The 24,863-nt window shown below is 44.3% G+C and overlaps 3 protein-coding genes across 3 annotated transcripts; 2 read left to right on the top strand and 1 right to left on the bottom strand.

Moving 5' to 3' along the window:
* Window positions 1-424: 424 nt before the first annotated feature.
* On the top strand, window positions 425-15,884 carry pdia1 (disulfide-isomerase). Its single transcript, NM_001141142.2, is given in 3 exon segments — window positions 425-708; window positions 2,716-2,769; window positions 15,254-15,884. Coding segments are annotated over 3 exon segments (201 nt in total). The 5' UTR covers window positions 425-569; the 3' UTR covers window positions 15,262-15,884.
* A 931-nt stretch (window positions 15,885-16,815) lies between these two features.
* Window positions 16,816-18,336, top strand: dysi1 (Dysferlin-interacting protein 1). Its single transcript, NM_001146538.1, is given in 3 exon segments — window positions 16,816-17,246; window positions 17,528-17,678; window positions 18,131-18,336. Coding segments are annotated over 3 exon segments (513 nt in total). The 5' UTR covers window positions 16,816-17,014; the 3' UTR covers window positions 18,261-18,336.
* A 1,955-nt stretch (window positions 18,337-20,291) lies between these two features.
* Window positions 20,292-24,749, bottom strand: LOC106564932 (anaphase-promoting complex subunit 11). The gene is made up of 3 exons (XM_014131464.2): window positions 24,639-24,749; window positions 24,268-24,387; window positions 20,292-20,635 (listed from the first exon to the last, which is right to left on the bottom strand). The coding sequence occupies exons 1-3, from the start codon at window positions 24,685-24,687 to the stop codon at window positions 20,490-20,492; spliced, it is 315 nt and encodes a 104-aa protein (XP_013986939.1). The 5' UTR covers window positions 24,688-24,749; the 3' UTR covers window positions 20,292-20,489.
* Between the last annotated feature and the right edge of the window lie 114 nt (window positions 24,750-24,863).

Here is a 24,863-nt window from a genome sequence, read left to right as displayed (position 1 = left end):
TCTATCACCATAATCATCCTAGCACCTTATGTCGAAGAGGTATTGTCGAGCAAACTCCGAATATCAAAACAATATGCAAACTGAAAACAAATTTAATGCAGTCTTTAATAACCGGCAAGGTATCATTCGCCATTCCATCTACCATCCCCTTACAGAATATTATACTGTTTCAACACCTTTTCTGCATAAAACCTTAAGCCTTCATTCTAAGGCATTTTAGTTGTGTTAACAATTCTGAAATATCAGCAAGAATGTGACCGCAAAGAATTGCAATTGATTTCAATACACATCCATTGACAAATTGGATTCACTTCCAGGTACCTTCAGCTGTGGTCCAGTCACAATTCAACACGAGCAGCTTTCAAGCTGATAAATGCGCCTGCGCACTACGGCTGACCCTTCTGGTTCCTGCGCGTAATGCCACGACGTTAGTAGCGGTAGACACAACATACAAGCTACAGTTCTAACTGTAAGACGAGGAAATACATAAATACACCACTTTCAGTCGGTAGCCCATTCACTTGTAGCACGAACACATTGTCTGTTAGAAACCGCAGTCTACAGCAACTATGTTGAAGTTGTTCCTACTATGCACACTGGCAATTTTAAGCCGGGCTGACATCGGCGAAGAAGATGATGTTCTGGTGCTGAAGAAAAGTAATTTCGAGGAGGCTTTGAAAGCTCACCCAAACATCTTAGTTGAATTCTGTAAGTAAACTACCTGATCATATAAAGGCTTAGACAACCTAACTTGTTTGCTTGCCTGCTAATTTGTTCACGCATCTATGCTAGCTAGCGGAGTTCGCTTGCAGTTGTGTTATCAGCTTCACTTCAGCTACCGCAAAGGTGGAATGGCATACCAACGTCAGCTAGCTAGCTTTCCTGATTGGTTTGCTGGGCAAACGTTAGCTAGTTAGCGACCAATTTCACTAACTAACGTTAGGCCTGTTTCATACATTAACTGTTGATTGCACTGCTGGCCATTGTATTTCAAGTAGTAACGTTATATATTTTGAAGGAATCTAAGGCAATGTCATTCCTAGTTAGCCAACTAACTAGTAACGTTAACTAGTTACTGCACATTTGATTAACCTTAATAATACGGGACTTTGTTGTATTTGGCTATCTAGCTAGTATACCTGGCACACAGGCAAATTGAGCATTCAGTGAATCCCGAACTAGCCGTCACAGGACTGATAAGTAAAAAAAAAAAAGTCACATTCGTCTGTGACCTCTCTTGTTGGTGAAAGTGCCGGTTTCTTTACCAGCCTTGGTTGCTTCATAGAAGTTTATAAACGTGACTACAACTTGTTTGTTTAGCTTACAAGGGATGGCTTGTGCTTCTGTGTACCCTCGAGAGAATACTTCATGCACGATTTAGAATACTCTAGCTGTGTGCAACAGTGCCGGCAAAGCATCTCTTGAGTGATGACACCATTCAGTCGTGTGAATACATCAAGCAGACTCCATTAGTTGCAAGAGTGACGTGTATGGTTTGATTCATTCACCACTTGAGTTTCGATTGCTAGATATCGTTTCCTGGTCATGCACACTTTCTACTCCGGTTTCAGTTAGGAGCTGTTTTGATGTAAGTTTACTGACATTCACATAAGTTGCTGCAGTGGTTTTGCGACACATTTGTTAAATGCTTATTAACTTGTGAACTTGGTGGTTTCCACCTTTTCTTAAGTGCAATGGGTTTCTTTAATAAATAGTTTTGATGTTACCAGCAGACCGGTCCTGCTACAACTGTCAAACTCTTGAGGTATTCTGAACTTTTAGCCTGCAGACTGACAAGCCTGCAGACCAATCGGAGAACTCCACGACTCGGACATTCCAATGAGCGACGTGGGCGTGGGCTAAAAACAGTTTGCTCACGTATCTCACGTACTGGCTGGACCTGAAGGCTTGAATGAGATGCTCAGTTGACGTGTACTTCAAAGTTCAATCATCTGTTAAACTTTTGTTTAACTCTCCTGGCTGATGGAACTTGGGGGTTTTCTCCACTGAAACTAAGAAACACTGCAATGAAAACGCACCAACTCATTTTTATTGAAGTTTTGAATCGATGATAAACATACTATTTAGTTTAAAGTAATTGCTGTAGGACTATCATTTGAGGAAATATCCTTTGGACTTTGAACTTACAACCAAGCTTAATAGACTTGTCATGCTTATGGTGATATCTTGACATCTCAAAGCCCATTAATCACACCATCACAGGCAGTCAATAGGTTAAGTTTGTTCAAACTTTCATGGGTTTTTTCATAGGGTTCATGCATTCAGAACCTTTACAAGCCATTCTATGTCCTCCCATAAGAAGTCAGATTAAAAATTCACTTCTCTTCTCAGGCAACATTTTCACTATTTTAGTTATAGCCCAAGACTAGTCTTTTCAGTGAGCTCGTTGAAAACTAACTTGCCAGATTAGGTTTTTCCACGCCCTCTAAATAGCCTACTGTAAGTAAATGTTTTGCTCACTTAACTGGAAATTCTAAATACACAAGTCTCCCTCCATACAAACATTGTACCAATATTGGTGTTTAGTATTTAGAAAGCATCCCTTTGGCCCAAACATGTAGCAACACTCAAATGTTAACATAGTATATCAACAGTCACTACAGTATTTGCATCTACTTCACCTGTCGGTGTGAATCTCTCAACTCTGAAGCTGTGTGGTCTAATTCTATTTCTACGATTTCCTTCTTGCTCCAGATGCCCCGTGGTGCGGCCACTGCAAGGCCCTGGTCCCGGAGTATGCCAAAGCTGCCAGCATGCTGAAGGCAGAGGGCTCAGAGATCCGCCTGGCCAAGGTAGACGCCACAGAGGAGGCAGAACTGGCCCAGGAGTATGGTGTCCGGGGGTACCCTACCATCAAGTTCTTCAAGGGGGGAGACAAGGAGTCGCCCAAAGAGTACTCTGGTGAGTAGTGGAGTGATGTATATTACAGCTAGGGCTGGCATGATTGTCGTGTAACTGTGAACTAAAGAAAGTACTAATCAGAATCGTCGTAGCCCGTTAATTTCAGAAGCGATGGGGTTCAACTTCATATTTAAGGAGATGTAGTTCACCCAATAGCAGTTAATTTTTACATGAAGTGGGTAAAGTTGAATCATTTTATGAGCAGAATGTCACGTGCGGGATGAAGCTTTATTTCCAAAAGTTCCAAGCGTTCAAAACCATTTGCTTTTCAGACTGGGGGGGTTCACCAAAGCTGTGTTTTCATTAGGTATGTTGTAACTCATTTTCCTATAATGCATAAGCTACACTTAATTTACACTTTTGTAAAAATAAAACAATGACAACCGTGTCTTTGCATGACAATTAATCGTTACCTAAAATTCCATAATCGTCACAGCCCTAGTTATAGCATATATTGCGCTAGACATGATCGTGGACTGAGTCCATAGGCAGAACTGGGCTATTTCTGTGTACTTGGATAGCCATTACAAATTTAGCCCAGTTTTTCACTTTCTCAAGTGAATTGGACAAGGCTCTACCCTACATTTCTTTCGATTTTCAAATAACCAATTATATCAAATAAGATTATCAACTGACAAATTATTCTATTGTAAATTATTGTGATCTCAATTACTAAATCTGGAACAACCTAATTACTCAATGCCTAAGTACCTCAGGGACTGGTACAACTATTACCAAAAGTGATAAGCTGTGTCATGTAGTCCAGTTATGATCATCAGGCATAGATCATGTGTATGATCAGATAATTATTTTCTGAAGGATGGCTCAGACACTAAGTACTGCCTTTTCTTATGCTGGTAATGTGATCTTATCAGCCAAGTGTTAGCCAATGGCCCATTCACTCTTCCCCATATAACTGTGACTAAATGAAGGGGCCCCTCCCTCCTCCACACATTCTATCCATGCTCTCTCTCCCTCCCATCCCCCCCAGCCAGGCAATGTGCAGTTCCTCACGTTTGCTCACTGACTGGCTGCGTTTTCTTTTAAGGGGGGGGGAGACCGCCCTAACTTCCAGCACTCGCTCTCTCTGGGCTAAAAGCGGAGCACTCACAAGGCCACGGGCAGCAGTATCCCTTCTCCAGCTGTGTCTGTCTGGCCTGGCTACAGCGTCGCTCAGCGGTGTTGCGCCGCTGTTGCGTCATTGGCTCTTTTTGGAATAACATGCAGGTTAATCATGAGTCAGCCCACTTAATTGGGACACGTTGGTTCTTAGAGAGCTTAAGTCTTCTCTGGTGGGGCAAACGAATCGCGGAGGAATGTAGCTACCTTTTTCCTTTGTCTGCCAGTAAAAAGGCTGGTGTGACCAAATAAGTTAAGAAATACTTTATTAAGTGAGAGGTCTTAAACTGTCCTTTGTCCCTCATAATGACCATTCAAGTAGAATAATGGCAGCAATACTTGTAGCTGTGTTTACTCAAGTACACCACAGTCGTGGCAGAGTACATTTGCTTTTCTGCCTGTTCACCCTGAAGCATTGTTTAATTTGTACCATTAGTCTCTATTCAACCAGCCCTGCTCATGTGACCTGGGCCCTGTTCCAATATTCAAAATGCATCCTTGTGTCCGCCCTTGCTGTCATCTCTGATCTGTACATGATTAGAAAACATGAGGCAGGCTTGCTATTCTCTTGTATTGTTTACCATGGCCAACCTTGTCTGCTCAGTGAATACATTACAACAAACAAAGGAAGTAGGGAATCAATCTCATACATTATTAATGTTTGAATGCTGCTATAGTGACTTACTAGAACTGTTGTTCCCTTCCTGCAGCTGGCAGACAGGCTGATGACATCGTCAACTGGCTGAGGAAGCGCACTGGACCAGCCGCCACCAAACTGGGGGAGGTCGCCGAGGCGGAGTCCATGATCGCCGGCAACGAGGTAGCAGTCATCGGCTTCTTCAAGGTGAGACGATGACCTCTGACCTACTACTCTGGCCTAGCTGCGCAAGGTCACTGTGCTACTACAAGGTCAATCTGCAGGGATTCTTTGAAGGAAAGTTTAGTGCCAACTAAGTCCCATTTCCCACTAGACGGATCATGTATGACAGCATCTAAGCTAAGCGTCTTTTTGTCCTCCAGGATGTCGAGTCTGAGGGAGCCAAGGCTTTCCTGAATGCTGCAGAGGCCGTCGATGATGTTCCGTTCGGCATCACCTCCAACGACGCCGTCTTCTCCAAGTTCGAGGTGTCCAAGGATGGCGTCGTCCTCTTCAAGAAGGTACGGAGCGAATACTTAGATTCAGTATGACATAATCACGCAAATGTCTTCATCTTTCAAAATTACTACCCTGATCATGGTGTAACCATGATCATTGAGCTAGACATGCCTAGATGATCACTGATGGGTTAGTGGCAGCCACTGTATTAGGTCATAGGGATTTCCTGCTAGTCTCATTGGCTGGTCTCTAAAGTGAAGTGCAGTGCTTTACAGTTTAAAAGAAGGGGGAAAGCCATCTTCTTTGATATAGCCCTCCTGAGATTCTTCCTTCATACTCAAGTCTCTGTCTGAGGAATTCACTCATTTGAACAAGCATTTCCTCGGTAATAGCAAGATGAGGGATTCCTCTTCATTCAGATTTTACAGTGAAGGTCAACTGGTTATTAAATGTGGCTCCTACATGTAATGGTCTTACCCTCTCCCCTCCCTCAAATGACAATGATACTTAAAAGGACCAGATGTGGTAATTGGATATCTGTATTTCGAAGCCAAGCCACATCTTGTCAGATTAAACGGACCTGGGCTGAACTGGGTCACAGTCCACATGGACTTTCCATTAGTTGTTATGCGACAAGTTATAACCACATTCCTGCCTTTTCATAGGTATCAGATATTCCTGCCTTGTCAAATACGTTTTTCCTTTCACCTGATAAGTCATCACTGGTCAACAAGGAAAGAAGCCAGCCGCTAGTGTGGGTTTGGGTTGAGTAGTTGTAAACATGGTCTGAAAGTCTTCCAGTATGAGGCATATGGCTGAATATCAAACCTGCGAAATAAGGCACTGATGTCTATGGGAGAAAATGTGTGTTAGATCTCAAGTTAGGATTTGGCTCCTATTCAGCAGAAGTAAGATTCCATCTGACATTTAAAAACAGATGTCACCCATAAGCCTTTGGATTTTCATGGCTGGACAAGACTAGACCAGACCACACTTGTCAACCTGTTTCCATCTCTCCCTCTGCTTAGAATTTTTTTTTATCCTACTTTTTTTTATATCATTGCCCTTTAGTGGTCAGGGAGGGCCAGCTTAACGGCAGGCCTTTACATGTCGCTGTTCATTACATTTCTGCCTGTCATTTTAAAGGCTTAACCCGCCATTTCTAATGAGACATAGATGGGATTCCTCCGTCTTATCACCTGGTAAGCCCCCTGCTCATCAGTCATCATACTACCCCACTATTGTCTGCTTTCGCTCGCTCTCTCTCGCTCTCTCTCGCTCTCTCTCGCTCTCTCTCGCTCTCTCTCGCTCTCTCTCGCTCTCTCTCGCTCTCGCTCTCTCTCTCGCTCTCTCGCTCTCTCGCTCTCTCTCTCGCTCTCTCTCTCTCTCTCTCTCTCGCTCTCGCTCTCGCTCTCGCTCTCGCTCGCTCGCTCTCTCGCTCTCTCTCGCTCTCTCTCGCTCTCTCAGTAATTCAACCTTGACACACTTCTGTGGTCTCCCAACTTTCCCTTTGTGTACCAGTAAGGGCTGACCGGCACTGTACTGCTATTCTTAACACTCAATAAAACCCCATTTAGCCTAACGTTGATTTCTTCGGCTGGGGTTACCAAAGGGATTTAAATGAGCTTGTTTGGGTTGTGGGGAGTTCACAGGCAGAATATAATAAAATGGGACTTAACTGGCAAGTTGGTGACTTATTAGTGGGTTTGGCTTCCAACTAATGTTTCCGTCTGTCTTCTCCTCTACAGTTCGATGAGGGTCGTAACACCTTTGACGGAGAGCTGAGCAAGGCTGACCTGCTGGCCTTCATCAAGGCCAACCAGCTGCCCCTGGTCATTGAGTTTACCGAACAGGTAACGGCTGTGCTTTGTACCGCTGATACTGAAACCGATGTGCTCTCAAATATCCACTCACTCAGAAAATACACCTTTTTCCAGATGAACTCTCTCTCCTCTGTCACACTAAGCTACAGAATCTATCGACAGCCTCATCCCCACCAAGGCCCTATGACGGCTGTCACAGGAACCTTCAGTACCGTTCCCACAACTTTAATACAAGCGTTTATATCCTGAGCTTTGTTCCCCGTGTATGACATTCGTGCTTCATAACATTGTGTTTTCTCTGCAGACCGCCCCCAAGATCTTCGGAGGAGAAATCAAGTCTCACATCCTCATGTTCGTGCCCAAGGCTGCCCCCGACTTCAACGAAAAAATGGTCGAGTTCAAGAAGGCATCGGAGGGATTCAAGGGCAAGGTGGGTGGACCAGACTGAACGGATTCAAAGTGACGACCTTCATTCATTGTACCCTATCTCCAGTAAAGGCAGTGTGCTCGTTATTCCTGATCTATTTATTATGAGAAAGAGCGAGTTATTTTTCATCCAGCGCTTTAAAGTCATTTACTGCATGTGCAGCACTGTGGATATGTACCATTGAGATTGTACTGGAGTGTACATAGAATACCTACCTAGACTAAAAGCTAGATACATAAGCCTCGTATTTCATCCTCTTCCTCGCCTCCCCCAGATCCTGTTCATCTTCATCGACAGCGAGGTGGACGACAACCAGCGCATCCTGGAGTTCTTTGGGCTGAAGAAGGAGGAGTGTCCTGCCATCCGCCTCATCACGCTGGAGGACGAGATGACCAAGTACAGGCCCGAGAGCGAGGCCATCACTGCCGACAACATCGTCGCCTTCTGCACACTCTTCACAGAGGGAAAACTCAAGGTGTGTGTGTGTTGGCCTAACAATGACTACAGACATTCCAAGTGTACATGCTCCGTGTGTGTTTTAGGACAGTGTTACTCAGATTACAGGGTTATGCTGTTAATGAGGTTTCTAGATCATTGGGGTGCCCCTGACTGCTGATAAGTTCAGTACAGTAGGCCACAGCTCAGCCTAGATGGTGAGAACAGCCGTGCCCTACTGTAGACATTGATGAACCAGTCTCTTACTGTTAGGTCAGTGCAGTCATCATGGCTCGATGGCTGGGCGTCAATGGCAGTGGCTTGAATGGGCAGATCTAGGCTAACATGCTGTGCCCGAAAGTGTTACAAATGACAATTGTTAGGTCATAAGGTTTAGTGCCAGTTGTTAGGACTTTTAGGGAGACAAACAAATGTGGGCCTGCATCACACACCTGAACTAGCAAGTATTGGTTAGACTCCATATTTATTTTAGTGGTGTGAGGGAGTATCTGCGCTGTGCAGGCTTTGCATCATTCCCATTCTATAGGAGATTTCCTTATGACCTGAGTCAAGTGTTGCTTCGTTTGGAACTAACATAATTCAGCTCATTCTTAGTTTTGCAAAAGTCATGTAATCCATCGTAAATCTCTCCTCGTGCGTCTCCCCCCCACAGCCCCACCTCATGAGCCAGGACATCCCTGAAGACTGGGACAAGAACCCCGTCAGAGTCCTGGTCGGCAAGAACTTTGAGGAGGTCGTCTTCGACCCCAAAAAGAATGTCTTCGTTGAGTTTTGTAAGTACTACCCCCTCTCATCAATACCATGTGTAAGCCCCAGGTGGTCGACAGGCTCACTTTTCAGGGGTCGATGGCCCTGATATATTTTGAGGTGCGCTCTTTTGATTACACCGCCCACGTGGAGGGAGGACGGGAGGTGCGACGCTATCCTGAGTCTGAAACAGGAGTCTTTCTCCTAGCCCTGGCGATGCCCCCCGCACCTTTGCGCTAAGCCCCAGCAGATGTACAAGAGACAGGGACCTAAGATCACTCCATCAGCCCTCCACACGAATCGATGTGTAACCCAAGACTGAGTAAGGAAACATTGGGATAAATTTAGTCGTGGGAGGAGATTTTTATAGCTCGCAACTACTAAACTTTCCTCCACTGTTGTGGTGACCCAGAGTGAGGAATTTTCCATCCCTGGGCTTTAATGTAATGTCGCTTACGGTCACTGACTGGGGGGGGGTTCTCATACGACTGGAGGGTATTTCCTAGCCGGTTGAGGGGAGCGAGGGCGATTAGCTGGGGGTGCACATGCTATGCTCTCTCTGCATGTTTGAAGTGTCCCAGTGTTTGGGTTGCTGGGGCAGGATGGAATTGTAGGGAGGCACAGCTGTTGTAAACCTAACTGCCGACCTCGGCAACTACAGCCCACAGGCTTGAATTAATGGGCCGCTGGCAAGCCATTCCCCTATTCCAGTCACTTTCCATTGTATAAATGATCCGATACAGCTGTGCATTATGTTTTCCATGCATGTGTATCTATCTGTGCATCAGTGATTATTTATATCCATGCCGATGCAATGTCATGATACTTCTACTGTGGATACAAATGGAAGGCAAAGTAACATCATGCAATACAATAACCAGCCTAAGCATTCAGGTGCTGATCAATGAGCTTGTATGGGACATGAAAATGTTCTTATCCCTGACTGCTCCTCTGCTCTTCCCACTGCAGATGCACCCTGGTGCGGCCACTGCAAACAGCTTGACCCCATCTGGACCAAACTGGGAGAGAAGTACCAGGACAGCGCCGATATCGTCGTGGCTAAGATGGACTCCACAGCCAACGAGATCGAGACAGTCAAAGTACACAGCTTCCCCACACTCAAGTTCTTCCCGGCAGGCGATGAGCACAAGGTAAGTCTACTGAAAAGAGGTGGAATGTCTGTCGGCGTTAGCAGCCGTATGGAACTGTTGGCAGTTGACTCCCAAATGTATATCATGACAATGTTTTCATTGACATGGTCCTCAGCTGGTCAGTTCCTCTGTCCCACACTAGGGGATGGAGTTTGAGGTGAGACGGAGGGGCTCTGCTATATACCCAAATGTTATGAGATTATTGCATCACTAGAAGTCCTCTGTACAACCCCATTTTGGAATGACCAAGGTCTAATTCCACTTTTGGATAACATGACAACATATTTGTTTAATTGGCTCATTTCCCCAACATAGCCAGCGTTAAATTGCCTGGCATTTGAGCACGGGTCTCACTTTTGAAAACCAAGCCCTCGCAAGAGAAATATTGAATCCCCTGTTGGTTAGTAGCACAACCCATTCTGGGCTTTCACTCTCTCGGTAAACATCTCAGAAGCATGGCTTTTGGCCACCCACCCATCCATCCACCCACACCCATCCATCCACCCACACCCATCCATCCACCCACACCCATCCATCCACCCACACCCATCCATCCACCCTACTGAAATATCGTCTTTCATTTCACAGCATTACAGGTGGGTGTGCGGTTATTATGATCAGGTTAAGTAGCTGTCACACTCACTAGGAGGGTTGATTTAGCAGCGACAGCCACACATGCAGAAACCCAAGCCTGCTGGCCCTCTGAGAGACTCTGCCTTTGGTGGTGGTGTTTACCACTTCTACCAAACCCAACCCCTCTCTTTTTATGGCTGCCCGATAATGCCCTCACCCTCTTGGGATCCTCTTGAGACCCTCACCCCAGCTCTTAAAGAGCAGGTTGGCATTTATTGTCATGAGTCTTGTCTTGGAGGCAGAGCTAAGCATTTCCCCTTAGATGGGCCAGCTGAAATGTTAAAATTGGCTTTATTTTAAAAAAGCTTTTCAATTTCAGGTTAGGCAATAGGTTTAGCAGTGTGGTTAAGATTTTACCACTTCAGAACAAGATTCAAGATGACAAAATGCACATCTGCTCTTAAAGACCACCCTGGCACTCTTTCCCCCCTCCCCCTGAACTATATCCCATAGCAGTCAACTACAGAAAGCCTCCTGGAAGAGGTTGGCAGCCTTAATTGGGAGCTTTATGTTGGGATTCCCCTTGCGAAGAGCCCTGGGGTTAACCCTGACCCTGAGCCATTCCTCCTTGTGACAGAGCCAGAGATGGCTAGGGAAGGAGGCAGCTGCACGAGTAGCCCCAGGCTCCGCCTGTCTGTTAGCTCGTTATGCTCTGTATTAACTGACTGGCTAAGACTACATGGGTCTGGAGGCAGAGCTCTGCGACTGTCCTCAAGACCGATCTCAAGGGCAGTCCTATAGTAACTGGTTCTATAAACGAGAAGGGCCAGAAACAACACACCTTTGGCCTTCTCTCATCCATCAATAGTTGTGTATCTCCTCTTGACCGCTCATTGGCACAGATCTGAAGATGGCTGTGGCCTCAAAGGTTATTGGCTCCAGATTCAAATTGGCACGTGTTGAGGGACCCCACAGGCTGATTTGAATAATTAGACATTTGGATAAGATTTCAGTAGTTATTTGACAAATGGACCACTGGACTTTCTTGGGGTTTTATAGCTCCAATTTTGCCACATTTGATAGTTGGTGGTGCATGCAGTCAGTCTTGCTTGGTTAGAGCATTTTCTTCTCATGGAAAAGCAAAGGAAAATTATCAATTTGTATTTGAATCCCTATAGAAATTTGATGCATGTGATTTTTTTTCCATGCAGGTGGTCGACTACAATGGTGAGAGGACACTGGAGGGCTTCACCAAGTTCCTGGAGAGCGGAGGCAAGGATGGCGGTGCACCGGCTGGAGAGGAAGGGGAGGAGGATGAGGGGATTGATGTAAGTACACCCCTTGGATTAGTATGGAAAAACAGTTTGTCTTCATGCTTAAGCAGACACTACAATTATGTTTGCATGACAGATTTGCATTAAACAGCAAGGCATTGCTATGCGGTCAAAATGGAATCGTGCAAACCGTTTCAAAGCCCAATCGTTTTACTTGCAGTTTTGAACTGAAAACGCCCACCTTTTTCACAATGACTTATTTTTTTACACGGTCATATGCTGAGTGCACGCTGAAATGTGAATGTTTCTCAAGGCCGCTTTCAAACGGTCAGAAAATGATGCGTTTGAATTACAGCCAAACCTTATCCAGTAAGAGTAATGCATTGGTGGACAGGGCAGGAGAATACAGCAATGTTGGACAAGGTTTAACTTTTGGTGCAACGCATCCTGATCAATTGAATTCTCCCCAGAAACTGGCCCAAGATTCGTGCATGTGCAAGCAAGGCCTCATCACACTAGGTGCCTTTTGGGGGGATATTCAGTATCCTGTAGGTCACCCAGAATAGACCCACAGGACCACCTCTCCTGAAGATTTGGGTAACTTGAATTGGGGTCACATGCCTACCTTTTTTTAAGTCGATTTAAAAGGCAGGTAGCCTAGTGGTTAGTGCGTTGGGCCAGTAACTGATTGGTTGCTTGATTGAATCCCCGAGCTGACAAGGTCAAAATCTGTCATTCTGCTCCTGAACAAGGCAGTTAACCCACTGTTCATAGGTCATAGTAAATAAGAATTTTTGTTCTGAACTGACTTTCCTAGTTAAATAAATAGAAGTGAAGCCTACTCTTTGCCTCAGGACAATGCAGAAACAATTGTAATGGGTATTTGCATGATGTTATTTATTTGTCAGTGTTGAAGTCTGTTGTCTTTCCCCATCTCACTTCACTGACTCTACCACTTTCCAATCCAACCTGGAGGAAACTGGGTCTAGTGGAGATGTAGGTCAAGCTGACGAAGACTTCCATAACTCAGTCTTCAAGCACAGCAGGCAGCCAGACAGACATGCTCAATACATGACCCATTAAGGCCGAGACAGTCATTAGTCCAGCAGCCCATGTCTGTCATCAATGAAGGAGATGACAAACCTTACCCACTAAAAATCCTGACCTGAGATTGTAATAATTCTAATGGGGAATATCCTGGTATAAATTCTAATGCCCAGTTGTATGAAGTAATGCACAAAACGGAGTACGACATTTTGAGAAATTGAGTCATGTTCCTTATGATGTCGTCATCCAAGACTTCTTGCACAAGGGAATGATGATTTTTCTCTCCATTTTGAAGCCAAATGACAAGAGCCAGTAATCTATCTCTAATGCTTCTAAAAAAAAAAAATGTTTTTAAAGAAAGCCTGGTGGCTTTTTGAGATGCGGCTGGGGTTTCGCTCCTTCCCTGGCACCTAGCTGGGTGCTTAGACCAGGGCATGCATCCAAAACCCACTGGAGATCCAGCTCAAACTAGTTGAAGGCCCTCATCCCACTACCACACACCCCCTTCTCAGAAGTCTAATTGCAGACCATTCCCCGACTGCGGTCGCTAATGCCCGCTGCAGCTGTCGCCGCTGTTTACCAGGCTCTCCCTTCGGACCAGACCTCATGTCCGAACGTGCAAGTCAATATCCCCAACCCCACCTTCCTCACCCCCACATCCTCAGTCAACAGTATCCCTCCCCTGGCAGCTGTGACTGAATGGCATCTTTGCAAGACTGTCATTTCAAATATCTTTGGGTTGCATACACATATTTAACAGAATCTATAAATATTAGGACGAGCGACGTCTGAGTCCAAAGTGTTTGATGTATAGACAACGTGGATAGAATGTACAGTGCATTCGGGAAGAATTCAGACCCCTTGACTTTTCCACATTTTGTTATGTCACTGCCTTATTCTAAACTAGATTACATAATTTTTTCCCCCCATAATGACAAAGCAAAAAACTGGTTTTTAGATATGTTTGAAAATTCATTAAAAATAAACTGAAATCCCATTTATGTAAGTATTCAGACCCTTTACTCAGTACTTTGTTGAAAAAAACTAACAATTTAATCAATTTTAGAATACGGCTGTAATGTAACAAAATATAGTTAAAGGGGTTTGAATACTTTCTGAATGCACTGTGTGTAGATGGATGGATAAATGGATATGTGAAAAATAGTACATGTACAGCACTAGTTAAATAGGATATGCCTTGTCTACAATGCAGTATATACATACGAAGTTAATAAAACAGTAAGTGTTATTCATTATTAACCACATACTGTTTGGGTTACCATGCTGGATTTGTTCATGCGGTCTGCCAAAAGTGATGAATGGGCATGGAGGGCCTTTCAGTTAAACCTCAGTGCTCCACATGTCTTGTCCATAGGTTGTTTTCATATGTACATATGTTTCGCCATAGATGGACATGGGTTTCTCCAGGTCGCGGTTTTTTTCAACAACCTTTCAAGCATGTCATGTTGCCCATTTAGAATTTGAGCGTTTATGGTTTGTGTCAGGACAGCCACACAAAATGAGCTTTGTTAGTATCCTCCCACCACAATGTTCAGTATAGCATCCAGTCAGGGCAGACTCAGAGAACGGCTTCCTCCAGCCAGGTGTTAAACACCCTCTCCTCTCTCCTAGGATATGGAAGACCTGGATGAACAGGACAGTGATTCTGACGGTGGCGACCACGACGAGTTATAAGACCCGGCGAAGGAGAGAGGAGAGACGAACCCCCCACCCCTTTTACCAACCACCATCACTTCCACCCCTGTTCTGTGAACACTAATACTTCTCCTTTAACTGCTCCTCAGTCAGTCTGTCAGCAGATGTGGCAGGACCCTCGGCCAGCCCCCCCTCCTGAAGCCACCGCCACAACCTCGATCCCCTTTCTCCCTCCCGCTGGACCGGATGGACTCGTCTGTCCCCTTGTCATGGGAACTCAACAGAGCAGAACGGCACCTCGTGGTCTTAACGGCTTTTTTCATTACCAACGTTCCTCATCAGTCAAACGATGGAGTTGTGTTGCCAAAATGTTAAGAATGGCATTAAGATACTGTGCTTGACATATCCAGTTGGATCCACAAATTGGGTTATGTACCTGTCATTTCTTGTCGAATTACTTTTCCCCCAGTCTGCCGCAGTGTGAGGATGGTGCAGTTTTGTGGTGTAGCTGGTTTTTAGGTTTTGGGGGGGGGCTGCTTATGTTCTTGTTCCTCTGCTTGGCTTTTTGAGGGCCAGAGGTGTTATATGGTGGGATGTATGGACTGATCTCTCAGGGGACTTGGGGCCATCCTATTGTTTTTTTGTAAAGAGTAACAAAATAAAGAAGCAACGTGTTCCATGTAGCAGAGGCCCCTGGAAAGCAATATATGCATCTGTAGCTGAGACCAATCTTGAGGGTCACTGTATTTCTCTCGCTCTCTCTCTGCCTTCATTCCCTCTAAGTCTGCAAATCATGTTTTTCAGTTCAGTTTCCCTCATTTCAGCATGGCTACTGACTTACTTTTTTTTTAAAGAAAGAAAAAAGATCACTTTGGAATTAGCTTGTTTTATTTAATTGTATTTTCATTCAATATATATTTTTTAAAATCTGTCATTAAATAATCTGTGTATACCAGTAATGCCCAGCTAAAGTTAAGCTGGGTAGAGTTGGCCCTCTGACTCTGTTAGACCTGGGATTTGTGGGGAGGCCCAGGACGGTTTCTGTTTCTATCACTGTGTTCATAGCCTGGACCCAGATCTGTTTGTGCAGTCTTGCCAACTCCTATAGTCTTGACCAGACGACACAAATAGATCTGAGACCAGGCTACTGTGTTTATGCCGTCAGATTCCACATGGTTACTGTCGGAAGGTTTGGGTACTTAAAAGGATCTGTGTTTTGGGACTCTTGAGAGGGGTCTCTGTCCTGGTTGTCTTTGGGGAGGTGGGGAACAGTGCAACAGTCCTACCCCCACCGTACCTGTACTGCCCCCATCCCTCTGGCTTCGGCTCTAACTGAGGCTCTTGTCCCCATGGAGATGTTTGTGTGCCTGGTGGTGTGTAAGCGTGATTGCGTGAGTCTGCTTTTCTTCTTACGTCCAGGGACAAGGTTGTGAATGTTTTTGTGATGTTTGGCTGGGATGGGAGGGTTGAATAGGGCAGACCGGGGTGAGGTTCAACAGCAGCTGTTCAAAGTGGTGGGGGAAATGACTTAGAAACAAACGCATTCCATCACATTGAATTTGACGTGGAAAAGTGAAAACTGGTGGCCAAATTAAATAAAAATAAGAAAAAATAACTGTTGGCTTTTATTCTTGTGCTTTTTAGCGCAACATTGTTTCAAAATATCAATACTGTGGAGTTTTAAAGGGAGACTATCTACTGGATTGCCTACCATGATCACATACGTATGCCAGTAAATAGTACTTATGCTATTAAGATGGTGCTGACAGATAGGACAGTCGTGCTTCTAGCTCCCACAAGTATTTCGCTACACCCTCGACGTGTATGTCACCATTAAATGTATTTGAAATAGGCTGTAGCTAGGGTTCTATGCTTCTAATGGTTATAACACATGGACAGTAAGTACACCTGTCTAACTATGACTCAAGGAAGGAAAAACAGCCATTTTTAAGTCATGCTTACTGGATTAGTCTCTTGCAGTAGATTTCCCACGACAACCAAACTAAAGCCATATTGACTAATTTACACTTCTGTAACGTTAAAGGTATGCATAGTATATGACTGACAGATTCATTTGCTGAAGTCTAATTGAAACGCTTTGTCAACATTGCTATTTTCAACAGCCCAGTCATTACACTTGACCCCCCCCCCCCCCACACACACTTGGCCCGATGCCTAGCATTGGCTTCTATGTCCTGTTTATGAGAAGGTTCTCCCCCTTCAGTGGCGTGTGACCAGTGGCTGTCATGCATCTTGAATGGTGAGCATCTGGGAGCTGGAGGGGTCAAGTTCAAAAGCGGGAGGGGGGGGGGGGAGTGGGTCTAATAGGCTGTGGGTGAAAACAGAAGCTGTGGTTACTGCTACTGTCATGGCTGGCACTATGAGCTGCGTCCAGTGCTTGGGACAGGATGGTCCCGCCTCTTAGGGTCACTCATCCAATTCTAGAACTTGACCTGTCAGGTGATGGAACCTAAAATAGCCCTGCAGAGAGTATATAGAGGTCTATATGCAGGCCCTGGATTTCAGAACAGGACTTGCCCTGCTGACTGAAACATACAGGACACTGCACCACGAGAGCCATTGACAAAAGAGGAAAGGCTTTTTTTGAAGGACCTATCTTAATTCAATCATTTCACTGCCTTTTGCTTTATAATTTTACCATTGAAAGAGGCTTGAAGATTTTCAACAGATTTTTTTTTTCTTTGAGCAACACTTTCATAAGGATGAAGTACTACCAGGACCCAGTCTGCCAGTCCATGGGCATCAAGGCTTATGGCCCCAAGGAGTCCAGCAGCTCTTCTTGCGCCCACTCTTCTCCACAGATCAAACCAGTCCGCAGCGTCCACTTCCCCAACGACATCGTGTTCCAGGACTACGTCCGGCAGGGCGAGCTGGACAGGATCGGACTCTTCATCAGAAAGAGGAGGGTCAGCCTGGAAACCATCTACCACTCTGGTGAGTCACCATGAAATCAGAACAAAATGGAAACCATTTTAATCCATTCAAGAGCTTGAAGTATCTTCAGACTCTGGTTAGATTTCAACTGGGCTTAACAGTTCCAAAGACTTGATCATTTATAATCCCTCTAGTATTGATGCAATGACTTGTCTCTGTAGCACGTGCAGTAATGGAATAATGCCTCAGTATAAACTGATCATTGAGTGTTCCCTTCAATGTCCCTAAAATGAACCTGTACTGATGCTATTTGCCATCCATTCCCATTGACTGCTCTGCAGGTATGGCAGCAATCCATGAGGCTGTCCTCTCTGGGAACCTGGAGTGTGTGAAGCTGCTGGTGAAGCACGGAGCAGACATCCAACAGAGAGACGAGGAAGGCTGGACACCTCTCCACATGGCCTGCAGTGACGGATTCCCTGACATTGCCAAGTGAGTCAACGCACCTAGCATACCCACAGCATCTACAGTCACTAGCTTTAGTTTTTTATCCACACACATTCAGCCGATGTACTATTAACATCAACTTGAAGCCTTGAATGCTCTGACTAACTCGTATTTATGCTGCTGGCCATACCATATCCCTGCAGTTCAGGAATTCAATGCACTTCAGGATAGGGGAAGATTCAGATTTTTTACGTCGCTAGGACGCAGCTCACACTGCCGGTTTACAGTGTCAAGTGCTTGCAAGGAAGACAAACCAAAACACGCTTTGGCTGAATTTTGAGTAGCACTCATATGCGGATATCAGTAAGCTATACGGAGGATCCGCCACATTCCTCTAACCCTCTGAAGAATCTCACGCTTAACTATCTGTGCGGCACATACCATTTGGATACTTTCTTTACTGACTGAATGCTTTTTTCCCCCGCTTCTCCCACTAGGTACCTGCTTTCTATTGGTGCCGACCCTCAGGCGGAGAACGAGTGTGGGGAGACACCTGCCGATCTCATCGACCCAGAGTGCACCGGGGTTCGTGAGCTGCAGGGGCTGCTTGGGGTGGAGGACGACTGAACTCACATCTAACCTTAAAATGCCACTGAAACTTCAGTCTCCTTCCTCGCCCAGGCCTCCCGGTTGACCCTCCACAATGGAATGAAATGGGCAGATCGGTAGAACATCGTCATTCTGTGCCCTCCCTCCCTTGTAGAGGTCCTGGAGACATCTGGTCTGGTGGGAGGAAGGCGGCCAGCCAACAGTAGTAGATGGTTGCCTTTGAGAGTGAACTGAACTGTTGCTGGAAAGGGGCTCCTCCCAGGCAATCTCAGCAGGCATCGCTTTGTAATGCTGTTTGCAGGTGCAGAAGTTAGTTTGAGCTTTTGTACTTTTTTTATACAGGGTGAACACAGCACCAAAATGAATTAGATAACAGTATGGTAAATGAGCTTTTCTAATTACTTTATAGTTGATGTGTGAAAGCTTTTTTGAAAGTTGTGAAACGTGGATCTGTCGTTGTCCTCTTGACTCGTAGGGCCACTGAATACCACAGTAAACCAATGTGATAGATCAACTCTACCTACTGACAGCGTTTATAGTTCAAGATTTGTCATTTACATCATACAACTTTTCAATTGGAAACAAAGACCCTGCATATGTACAACACGAATATGTACCCTGCATACTAAAATGTACCACAAATGTTGTTATTCTAATGCTTTACCTCTATACTTTTGCAAACACCACTGGAATGGCTAATTGTGTGTTTACAATTATTTATAACTGAAACTGTGTGCAATCAATTGTGGTTATACCGCTTTGTAAGTAATTGCCTTTTTCTACATTTTTTCATTAAAATTGTTTCCTACAAAAACAACTTAGTGGTGATCTATTTGGTCTTCATCAACTTGACAAAACTGTTTGAAGGGAAAGAAAAGTTATTCTTTTGACTTTAATTTCAAACTACAGTAACCAATCTTGGTTCCAATTAACCTTGGTGGACTGAGAAGCATTTCGAACATTGAAGCAAGGTACAGTTCCCGGTAGGCTTTCCAAGTAGGATGGCTCCGGCCGGGGATCAACTTAATGCTTGTTAATTGGACCAGCTCTCTGCAGGAGGTGATTATCCATGCCTCTGCACAATGAGTACTGTACAGTATTGGCTGAGGTGCTGGTTTCTGATGGATTAAGAGAGACAAGTAGAGTTTGGGAAAGGGCGGCTGAGGAAATCTAAAGCCAAGTCAGGGTTGTGCTTTAGCCACAAGAAAATGCCCATCAGTATTAAGAGTGGAAGTTTCCCATACACCACGTCTAGCATCAAACTATCATACCCCTAACGTATTAGTGGGCTGTATGTAACTGATCCTGTTGAGTGGTTTGAGAGAAGTTTCTATGTTATTCGGGTGGGGCACCACTTTTGGTTTGTTCTGCGTGGTCCTGACTGTCAAAACAATAGGACATGTGTACAAAACATTAGGAACACCTTAGTAATATTGAGTTGCACCCTCAAATGCCTAAATTCGTCAGACATGGACTCTACAAGGTGTCGGAAGCGTTACCACAGGGATGCTGGCCTACATTGACTCCAACAGTTGTGTCAAGTTGGCTGGATGTCCTTTAGGTGGTGGACCATTCTTGTTACACACGGGAAACTGTTGAGCGTGAAAAACTCAGCAGCGCTGCAGTTCTTGACACACTCAAACCGGTGCGCCTGGCACCCACAACTCCATTCAAAAGCACTTAAATCTTTTGTCTTGCCCAGTCACCCTCTGAATGGCATGCATACACAATCCATGTCTCAAGGCTTAAAAATCCTTTAACTGGTCTCCTCCCCTTCATCTACATTGATTGAAGAGGATTTAACAAGTGACATCAGTAAGGGATCATAGTTTTCACCTGGATTCACCTGGTCAGTCTGTCATGGAAAGAGCAGATGTTCCTAATGTTTTGTACACTCGGTGTAAATCTCAGGGGCTATCGATACCAATTCAATGAATTTGCATTGATGAATCATTGGACAGCTTGTTAAAGAGGAGAGTTAAACTCATTCAATGTAAATACTGAGTGAGAAAACCACTATATAAAATGTAAATCGGTAGCAGCTCAAGATTAAATCCTAATCACATATTTATTCACACACACCCCTCCACAGAATAGAAACTTTGACAGCCTCAGAGAAAAACAAAGTAGCTGGAAATGTACAACAAAAAACAGAAGCATATGCATTCTGAAACACTACAATCCTCTGATTGTGATGCATCAGTCTCAGTCTTTGAAAGGCATTCAAGTGACGTTCTCCGGATGAGCTCATTCTTTGAACTTCCACTCCTGCCGACACATGGGGCACTGCTGCTGGACCTGCTGGGAGTTGAGCCATTTGAGGATGCAGTGCATGTGGAAGCAGTGGGAGCACTGGCCCCAGACCAATGGGCAGTCATCTCCAGGAACCTTACCTGGAAAATACACATTTTGTTGCTGAAAGGTCTCCCCTCAATAGAGGATAAGTGTCCATGCTGTCACAATGTTGAACACGTCATGATATCAAAGGACAATTTATGCATAACCGTTAAGATATGAAGGCATCGATAGACATACAGTGCATTTGGGAAGTATTCGACTTGACTTTATCCACATTTTGTTACATTACAGCCTTACTCTAAAATCTACACACAATACCCCATAATGACAAAGCAAAAACAGGTTATACATTTTTGCTAATTTATAAAAAAAATTAAAACGGAAATATCACATTGACATAAGTATTCAGACCCTTTGAAGCACCTTTGGCGGCGATTACAGCCCCGAGTCTTCTTGGGTTTGATGCTACAAGCTTGGCACACCTGTATTCTCCCATTCTTCTCTGCAGATCCTCTCAAGCTCTGTCAGGTTGGATGGGGAGCATGCTGCACAGCTATTTTCAGGTCTCTCCAGTAGAGGTCGACCGATTATGATTTTTTAATGCCGATGCCGATTATTGGAAGACCAAAAAAAAGCCGATACCGATTAATCTGCCAATTTTATTTATTTGTAATAATGACAATTACAACAATACTGAATGAACACTTTTATTTTAACTTAATATAATACACCAATCAAATCAATTTAGCCTCAAATAAATAATGAAACATGTTCAATTCGGTTTAAATAATGCAAGAACAAAGTGTTGGAATAGAAAGTAAAAGTGCAATATGTGCCATGTAAAAAAGCTAACGTTTAAGTTCCTTGCTAAGAACATATGAAAGCTGGTGGTTCCTTTTATCATGAATCTTCAATATTCCCAGGTAAGAAGTTTTAGGTTGAGGTGATTATAGGAATTATAGGACTATTTCTATACCATTTGTATTTCATATACCTTTGACTATTGGATGTTCTTAAAGGCACTATAGTATTGCCAGTGTAACAGTATAGCTTCCGTCCCTCTCCTCGCCCCTACCAGGGCTCGAACCAGGAACACATCGAAAACAGCCATCCTCGAAGCATCGCTCCACAAAAGCCACGGCTCTTGAAGAGCAAGGGGAACAACTACTCCAAGTCTCAGAGCGAGTGACGTTTGAAACGCTATTAGCGCGCACCCCGCTAACTAGCTAGCCATTTCACATCGGTTACACCAGCCTAATCTCAGGAGATGATAGGCTTGAAGTCATAAACGGCGCAATGCTTGAAGCTTGGCGAAGAGCTGCTGGCAAACGCACGAAAGTGCTGTTTGAATGAATGCTTACGAGCCTGCTGCTGCCTACCATCGCTCAGTCAGACTGCTATATCAAATCATAGACTTAATTATAACATAATAACACACAGAAATATGAGCCTTAGGTCATTATTATGGTCAAATCCGGAAACTATAATTTCAAAAACAAAACGTTTATTCTTTCAGTGAAATACGGAACCGTTCCGTATTTTATCTAACGGGTGGCATCCATAAGTCTAAATATTCCTGTTACATTGCACAACCTTCAATGTTATGTCATAATTACGTACAATTCTGGCAAATTAGTTCGCAACGAGCCAGGTGGCTCAAACTGTTGCATATACCCTGACTCTGGTACAATGAACGCAAGAGAAGTGACACAATTTCCCTAGTTAATATTGCCTACTAACATGAATTTCTTAACTAAATATGCAGGTTTAAAAAAATATACTTCTCTGTATTGATTTTAAGAAAGGCATTGATGTTTATGGTTAGGTACATTCGTGCAACGATTGTGCTTTTTTCGCAAATGTGCTTTTGTTAAATCATCCCCCGTTTGGCGAAGTTGGCTGTCTTTGTTAGGAAGAAATAGTCTTCACAGTTCACGAGACAGGCAGCCCAAACTGCTGCATATACCCTGACTCTGTTGCACAAAACGCAAGAGAAGTGACACAATTTCCCTAGTTAAAATAAATTCATGTTAGCAGGCAATATTAACTAAATATGCAGGTTTAAAAATATATACTTGTGTATTGATTTTAAGAAAGGCACTTTTTTCGCGAATGCGCTTGTTAAATCACCAGTTTGGCGAAGTAGGCTATGATTCAATGATAAATTAACAGGCACCGCATCGATTATATGCAACGCAGGACAAGCTAGATAAACTAGTAATATCATCAACCATGTGTAGTTAACTAGTGATTATGTTAAGATTGATTGTTTTTTATAAGATAAGTTTAATGCTAGCTAGCACCTGACCTTGGCTCCTTGCTGCACTCGCATAACAGGTAGTCAGCCTGCCACACAGTCTCCTCGTGGAGTGCAATGTAATCGGCAATGATCGGTGTCCAAAAATGCCGATCACCGATTGTTATGAAAACTTGAAATCGACCCTAATTAATCAGCCATTCTGGCCATTCCGATTAATCGGTCGACCTCTACTCTCCAGAGATGTTCGATCGGGTTCAAGTCCAGGTTCTGGCTGGGCCACTAAAGGACATTCAGAGACTTGTCCCACTCCTGTGTTGTCCTGTTGGAAGGTGAACCTTTGCCCCAGTCTGAGGTCCTGAGCGCTCTGGAGCAGGTTTTCATTAAGGATCTCTCTGTACTTTGCTACGTTCATATTTGCCTCGATCCTGACTAGTCTCCCTGTCCCTGCCGCTGAAAAACATCCCCACCGCATGATGCTGCCACCATGCTTCATCGTATGGTTGGTACCAGGTTTCCTCCAGACGTGACGCTTGGCATTCAGGCTAAAGAGTTCAATCTCTGTTTCATCAGACCAGAGAATCTGGTTTCTCACGGTCTGAGAGTACTTTAGGTGCCTTTTGGCAAACTCCATGCATGCTGTCATGTGCCTTTTACTGAGGAGTGGCTCCTGTCTGGCCACTACCATAAAGGCCTGATTGGTGGAATGCTGCAGAAATGGTTGTCCTTCTGGAAGGTTCTTCTGTCTCTACAGAAGAGCTCTAGAGCTCTGTCAGAGTGACTATCGGGTTCTTGGTCACGTCCCTGACCAAGGCCCTTCTCCCCCGATTGCTCAGTTTGGCCGGGCGGCCAGCTCTAGGAAAAGTCTTGGTGGTTCCAAACTCCTTCCGTTCAAGAATGATGGAGGCCACTGTGTTCTTGGGGACGTTCAATGCTGCAGACATTTTTTGGTACCCTTCCCCAGATCTGTGCCTCGCCACAATCCTGTCTCAGAGCTTTACGGACAATTCCTTCGACCTCATGGCTTGGTTTTTGCTCTGACATGCACTGTCAACTGTGGGACCTTATATAGACAGGCGTGTGCCTTTCCAAATCATGTCCAATCAATTGAATTTACCACAGGTGGACACCTGAGCTCAATTTCGAGTCTCATAGCAACGGGACTGAATACTTATGTAAATAAGGCATTCGTTTTTTTATACCTGTTTTCACTTTGTCATTATGGGGTATTGTGTGTAGGTTGCTGAGGATTTTTTCTACATGTTTTTATCCATTTTAGAATAAGGCTGTAACTTAACAAAATATGGAAAAGGTCAAGGGGTCTGGAAACTTCCCGAATGCAATGTGCATGCACTAAGAAGCATATTGAGTTTGTGCATACATTCATTTCAAAGAGTTAGTCAAATGTTGATGAGCCATGTCGAGGTAACTCAGTAGTTAGTTAGCATGCAGCTTTTTCTAGAAACTCACAGTCTGGGCAGCAGCCATTAAAAGACATTCTGCAGATCCCACAGTTCTCATCATTGGCCATCCACAGCCAGGATGCCACGCCGTTCCACTGCTTGATTTTAACCTTCATCTCCCGTGTACCTGATGGGCACACGTTGTATGAATGTTCAAATGTTTTGGTTCAAGGTGGCTTGCCCCCCCCTAAAAAAGTGGCTAGCCTAGCTAACTACTAACGTTAGCTTAGTGGCTGGCTAGCTAGCTATACACAGTAGTTAATTTAATGTTTGCTCGTCTAGAAAGCTGGTGACCACATGATGTTACTACGCTGTTGACATTTGTAATAACTAGCTAGTAAGTAACATGGCAAATGTATTTCAATTCTAAAATCCTACCTTGGATTTTAAAATGAAGACACAAAACATTTCCTGAGTTCCGACACATTTAACGTCACATCCTCGAATCGTGGAAAAGATCGCCACCCATGCCTGTGGAGGATAAAACGAGGTATTTCAAACGAGGTACAATACTGCCATCCTGAGAGATGTTTATTTGTTTTATTTAACTAGTCAAGTCAGTTATGAACAAATTCTTATTTACAATGACGGCCTAACGGCTGG

The sequence above is a fragment of the Salmo salar genome, chromosome ssa12 (assembly GCF_905237065.1).
Source record: "Salmo salar chromosome ssa12, Ssal_v3.1, whole genome shotgun sequence".
NCBI lineage: Eukaryota > Metazoa > Chordata > Actinopteri > Salmoniformes > Salmonidae > Salmo > Salmo salar.
The sequence above is the reverse complement of the archived record's forward strand: the minus strand, read 5'-3'. Positions and strand labels throughout refer to the sequence as shown.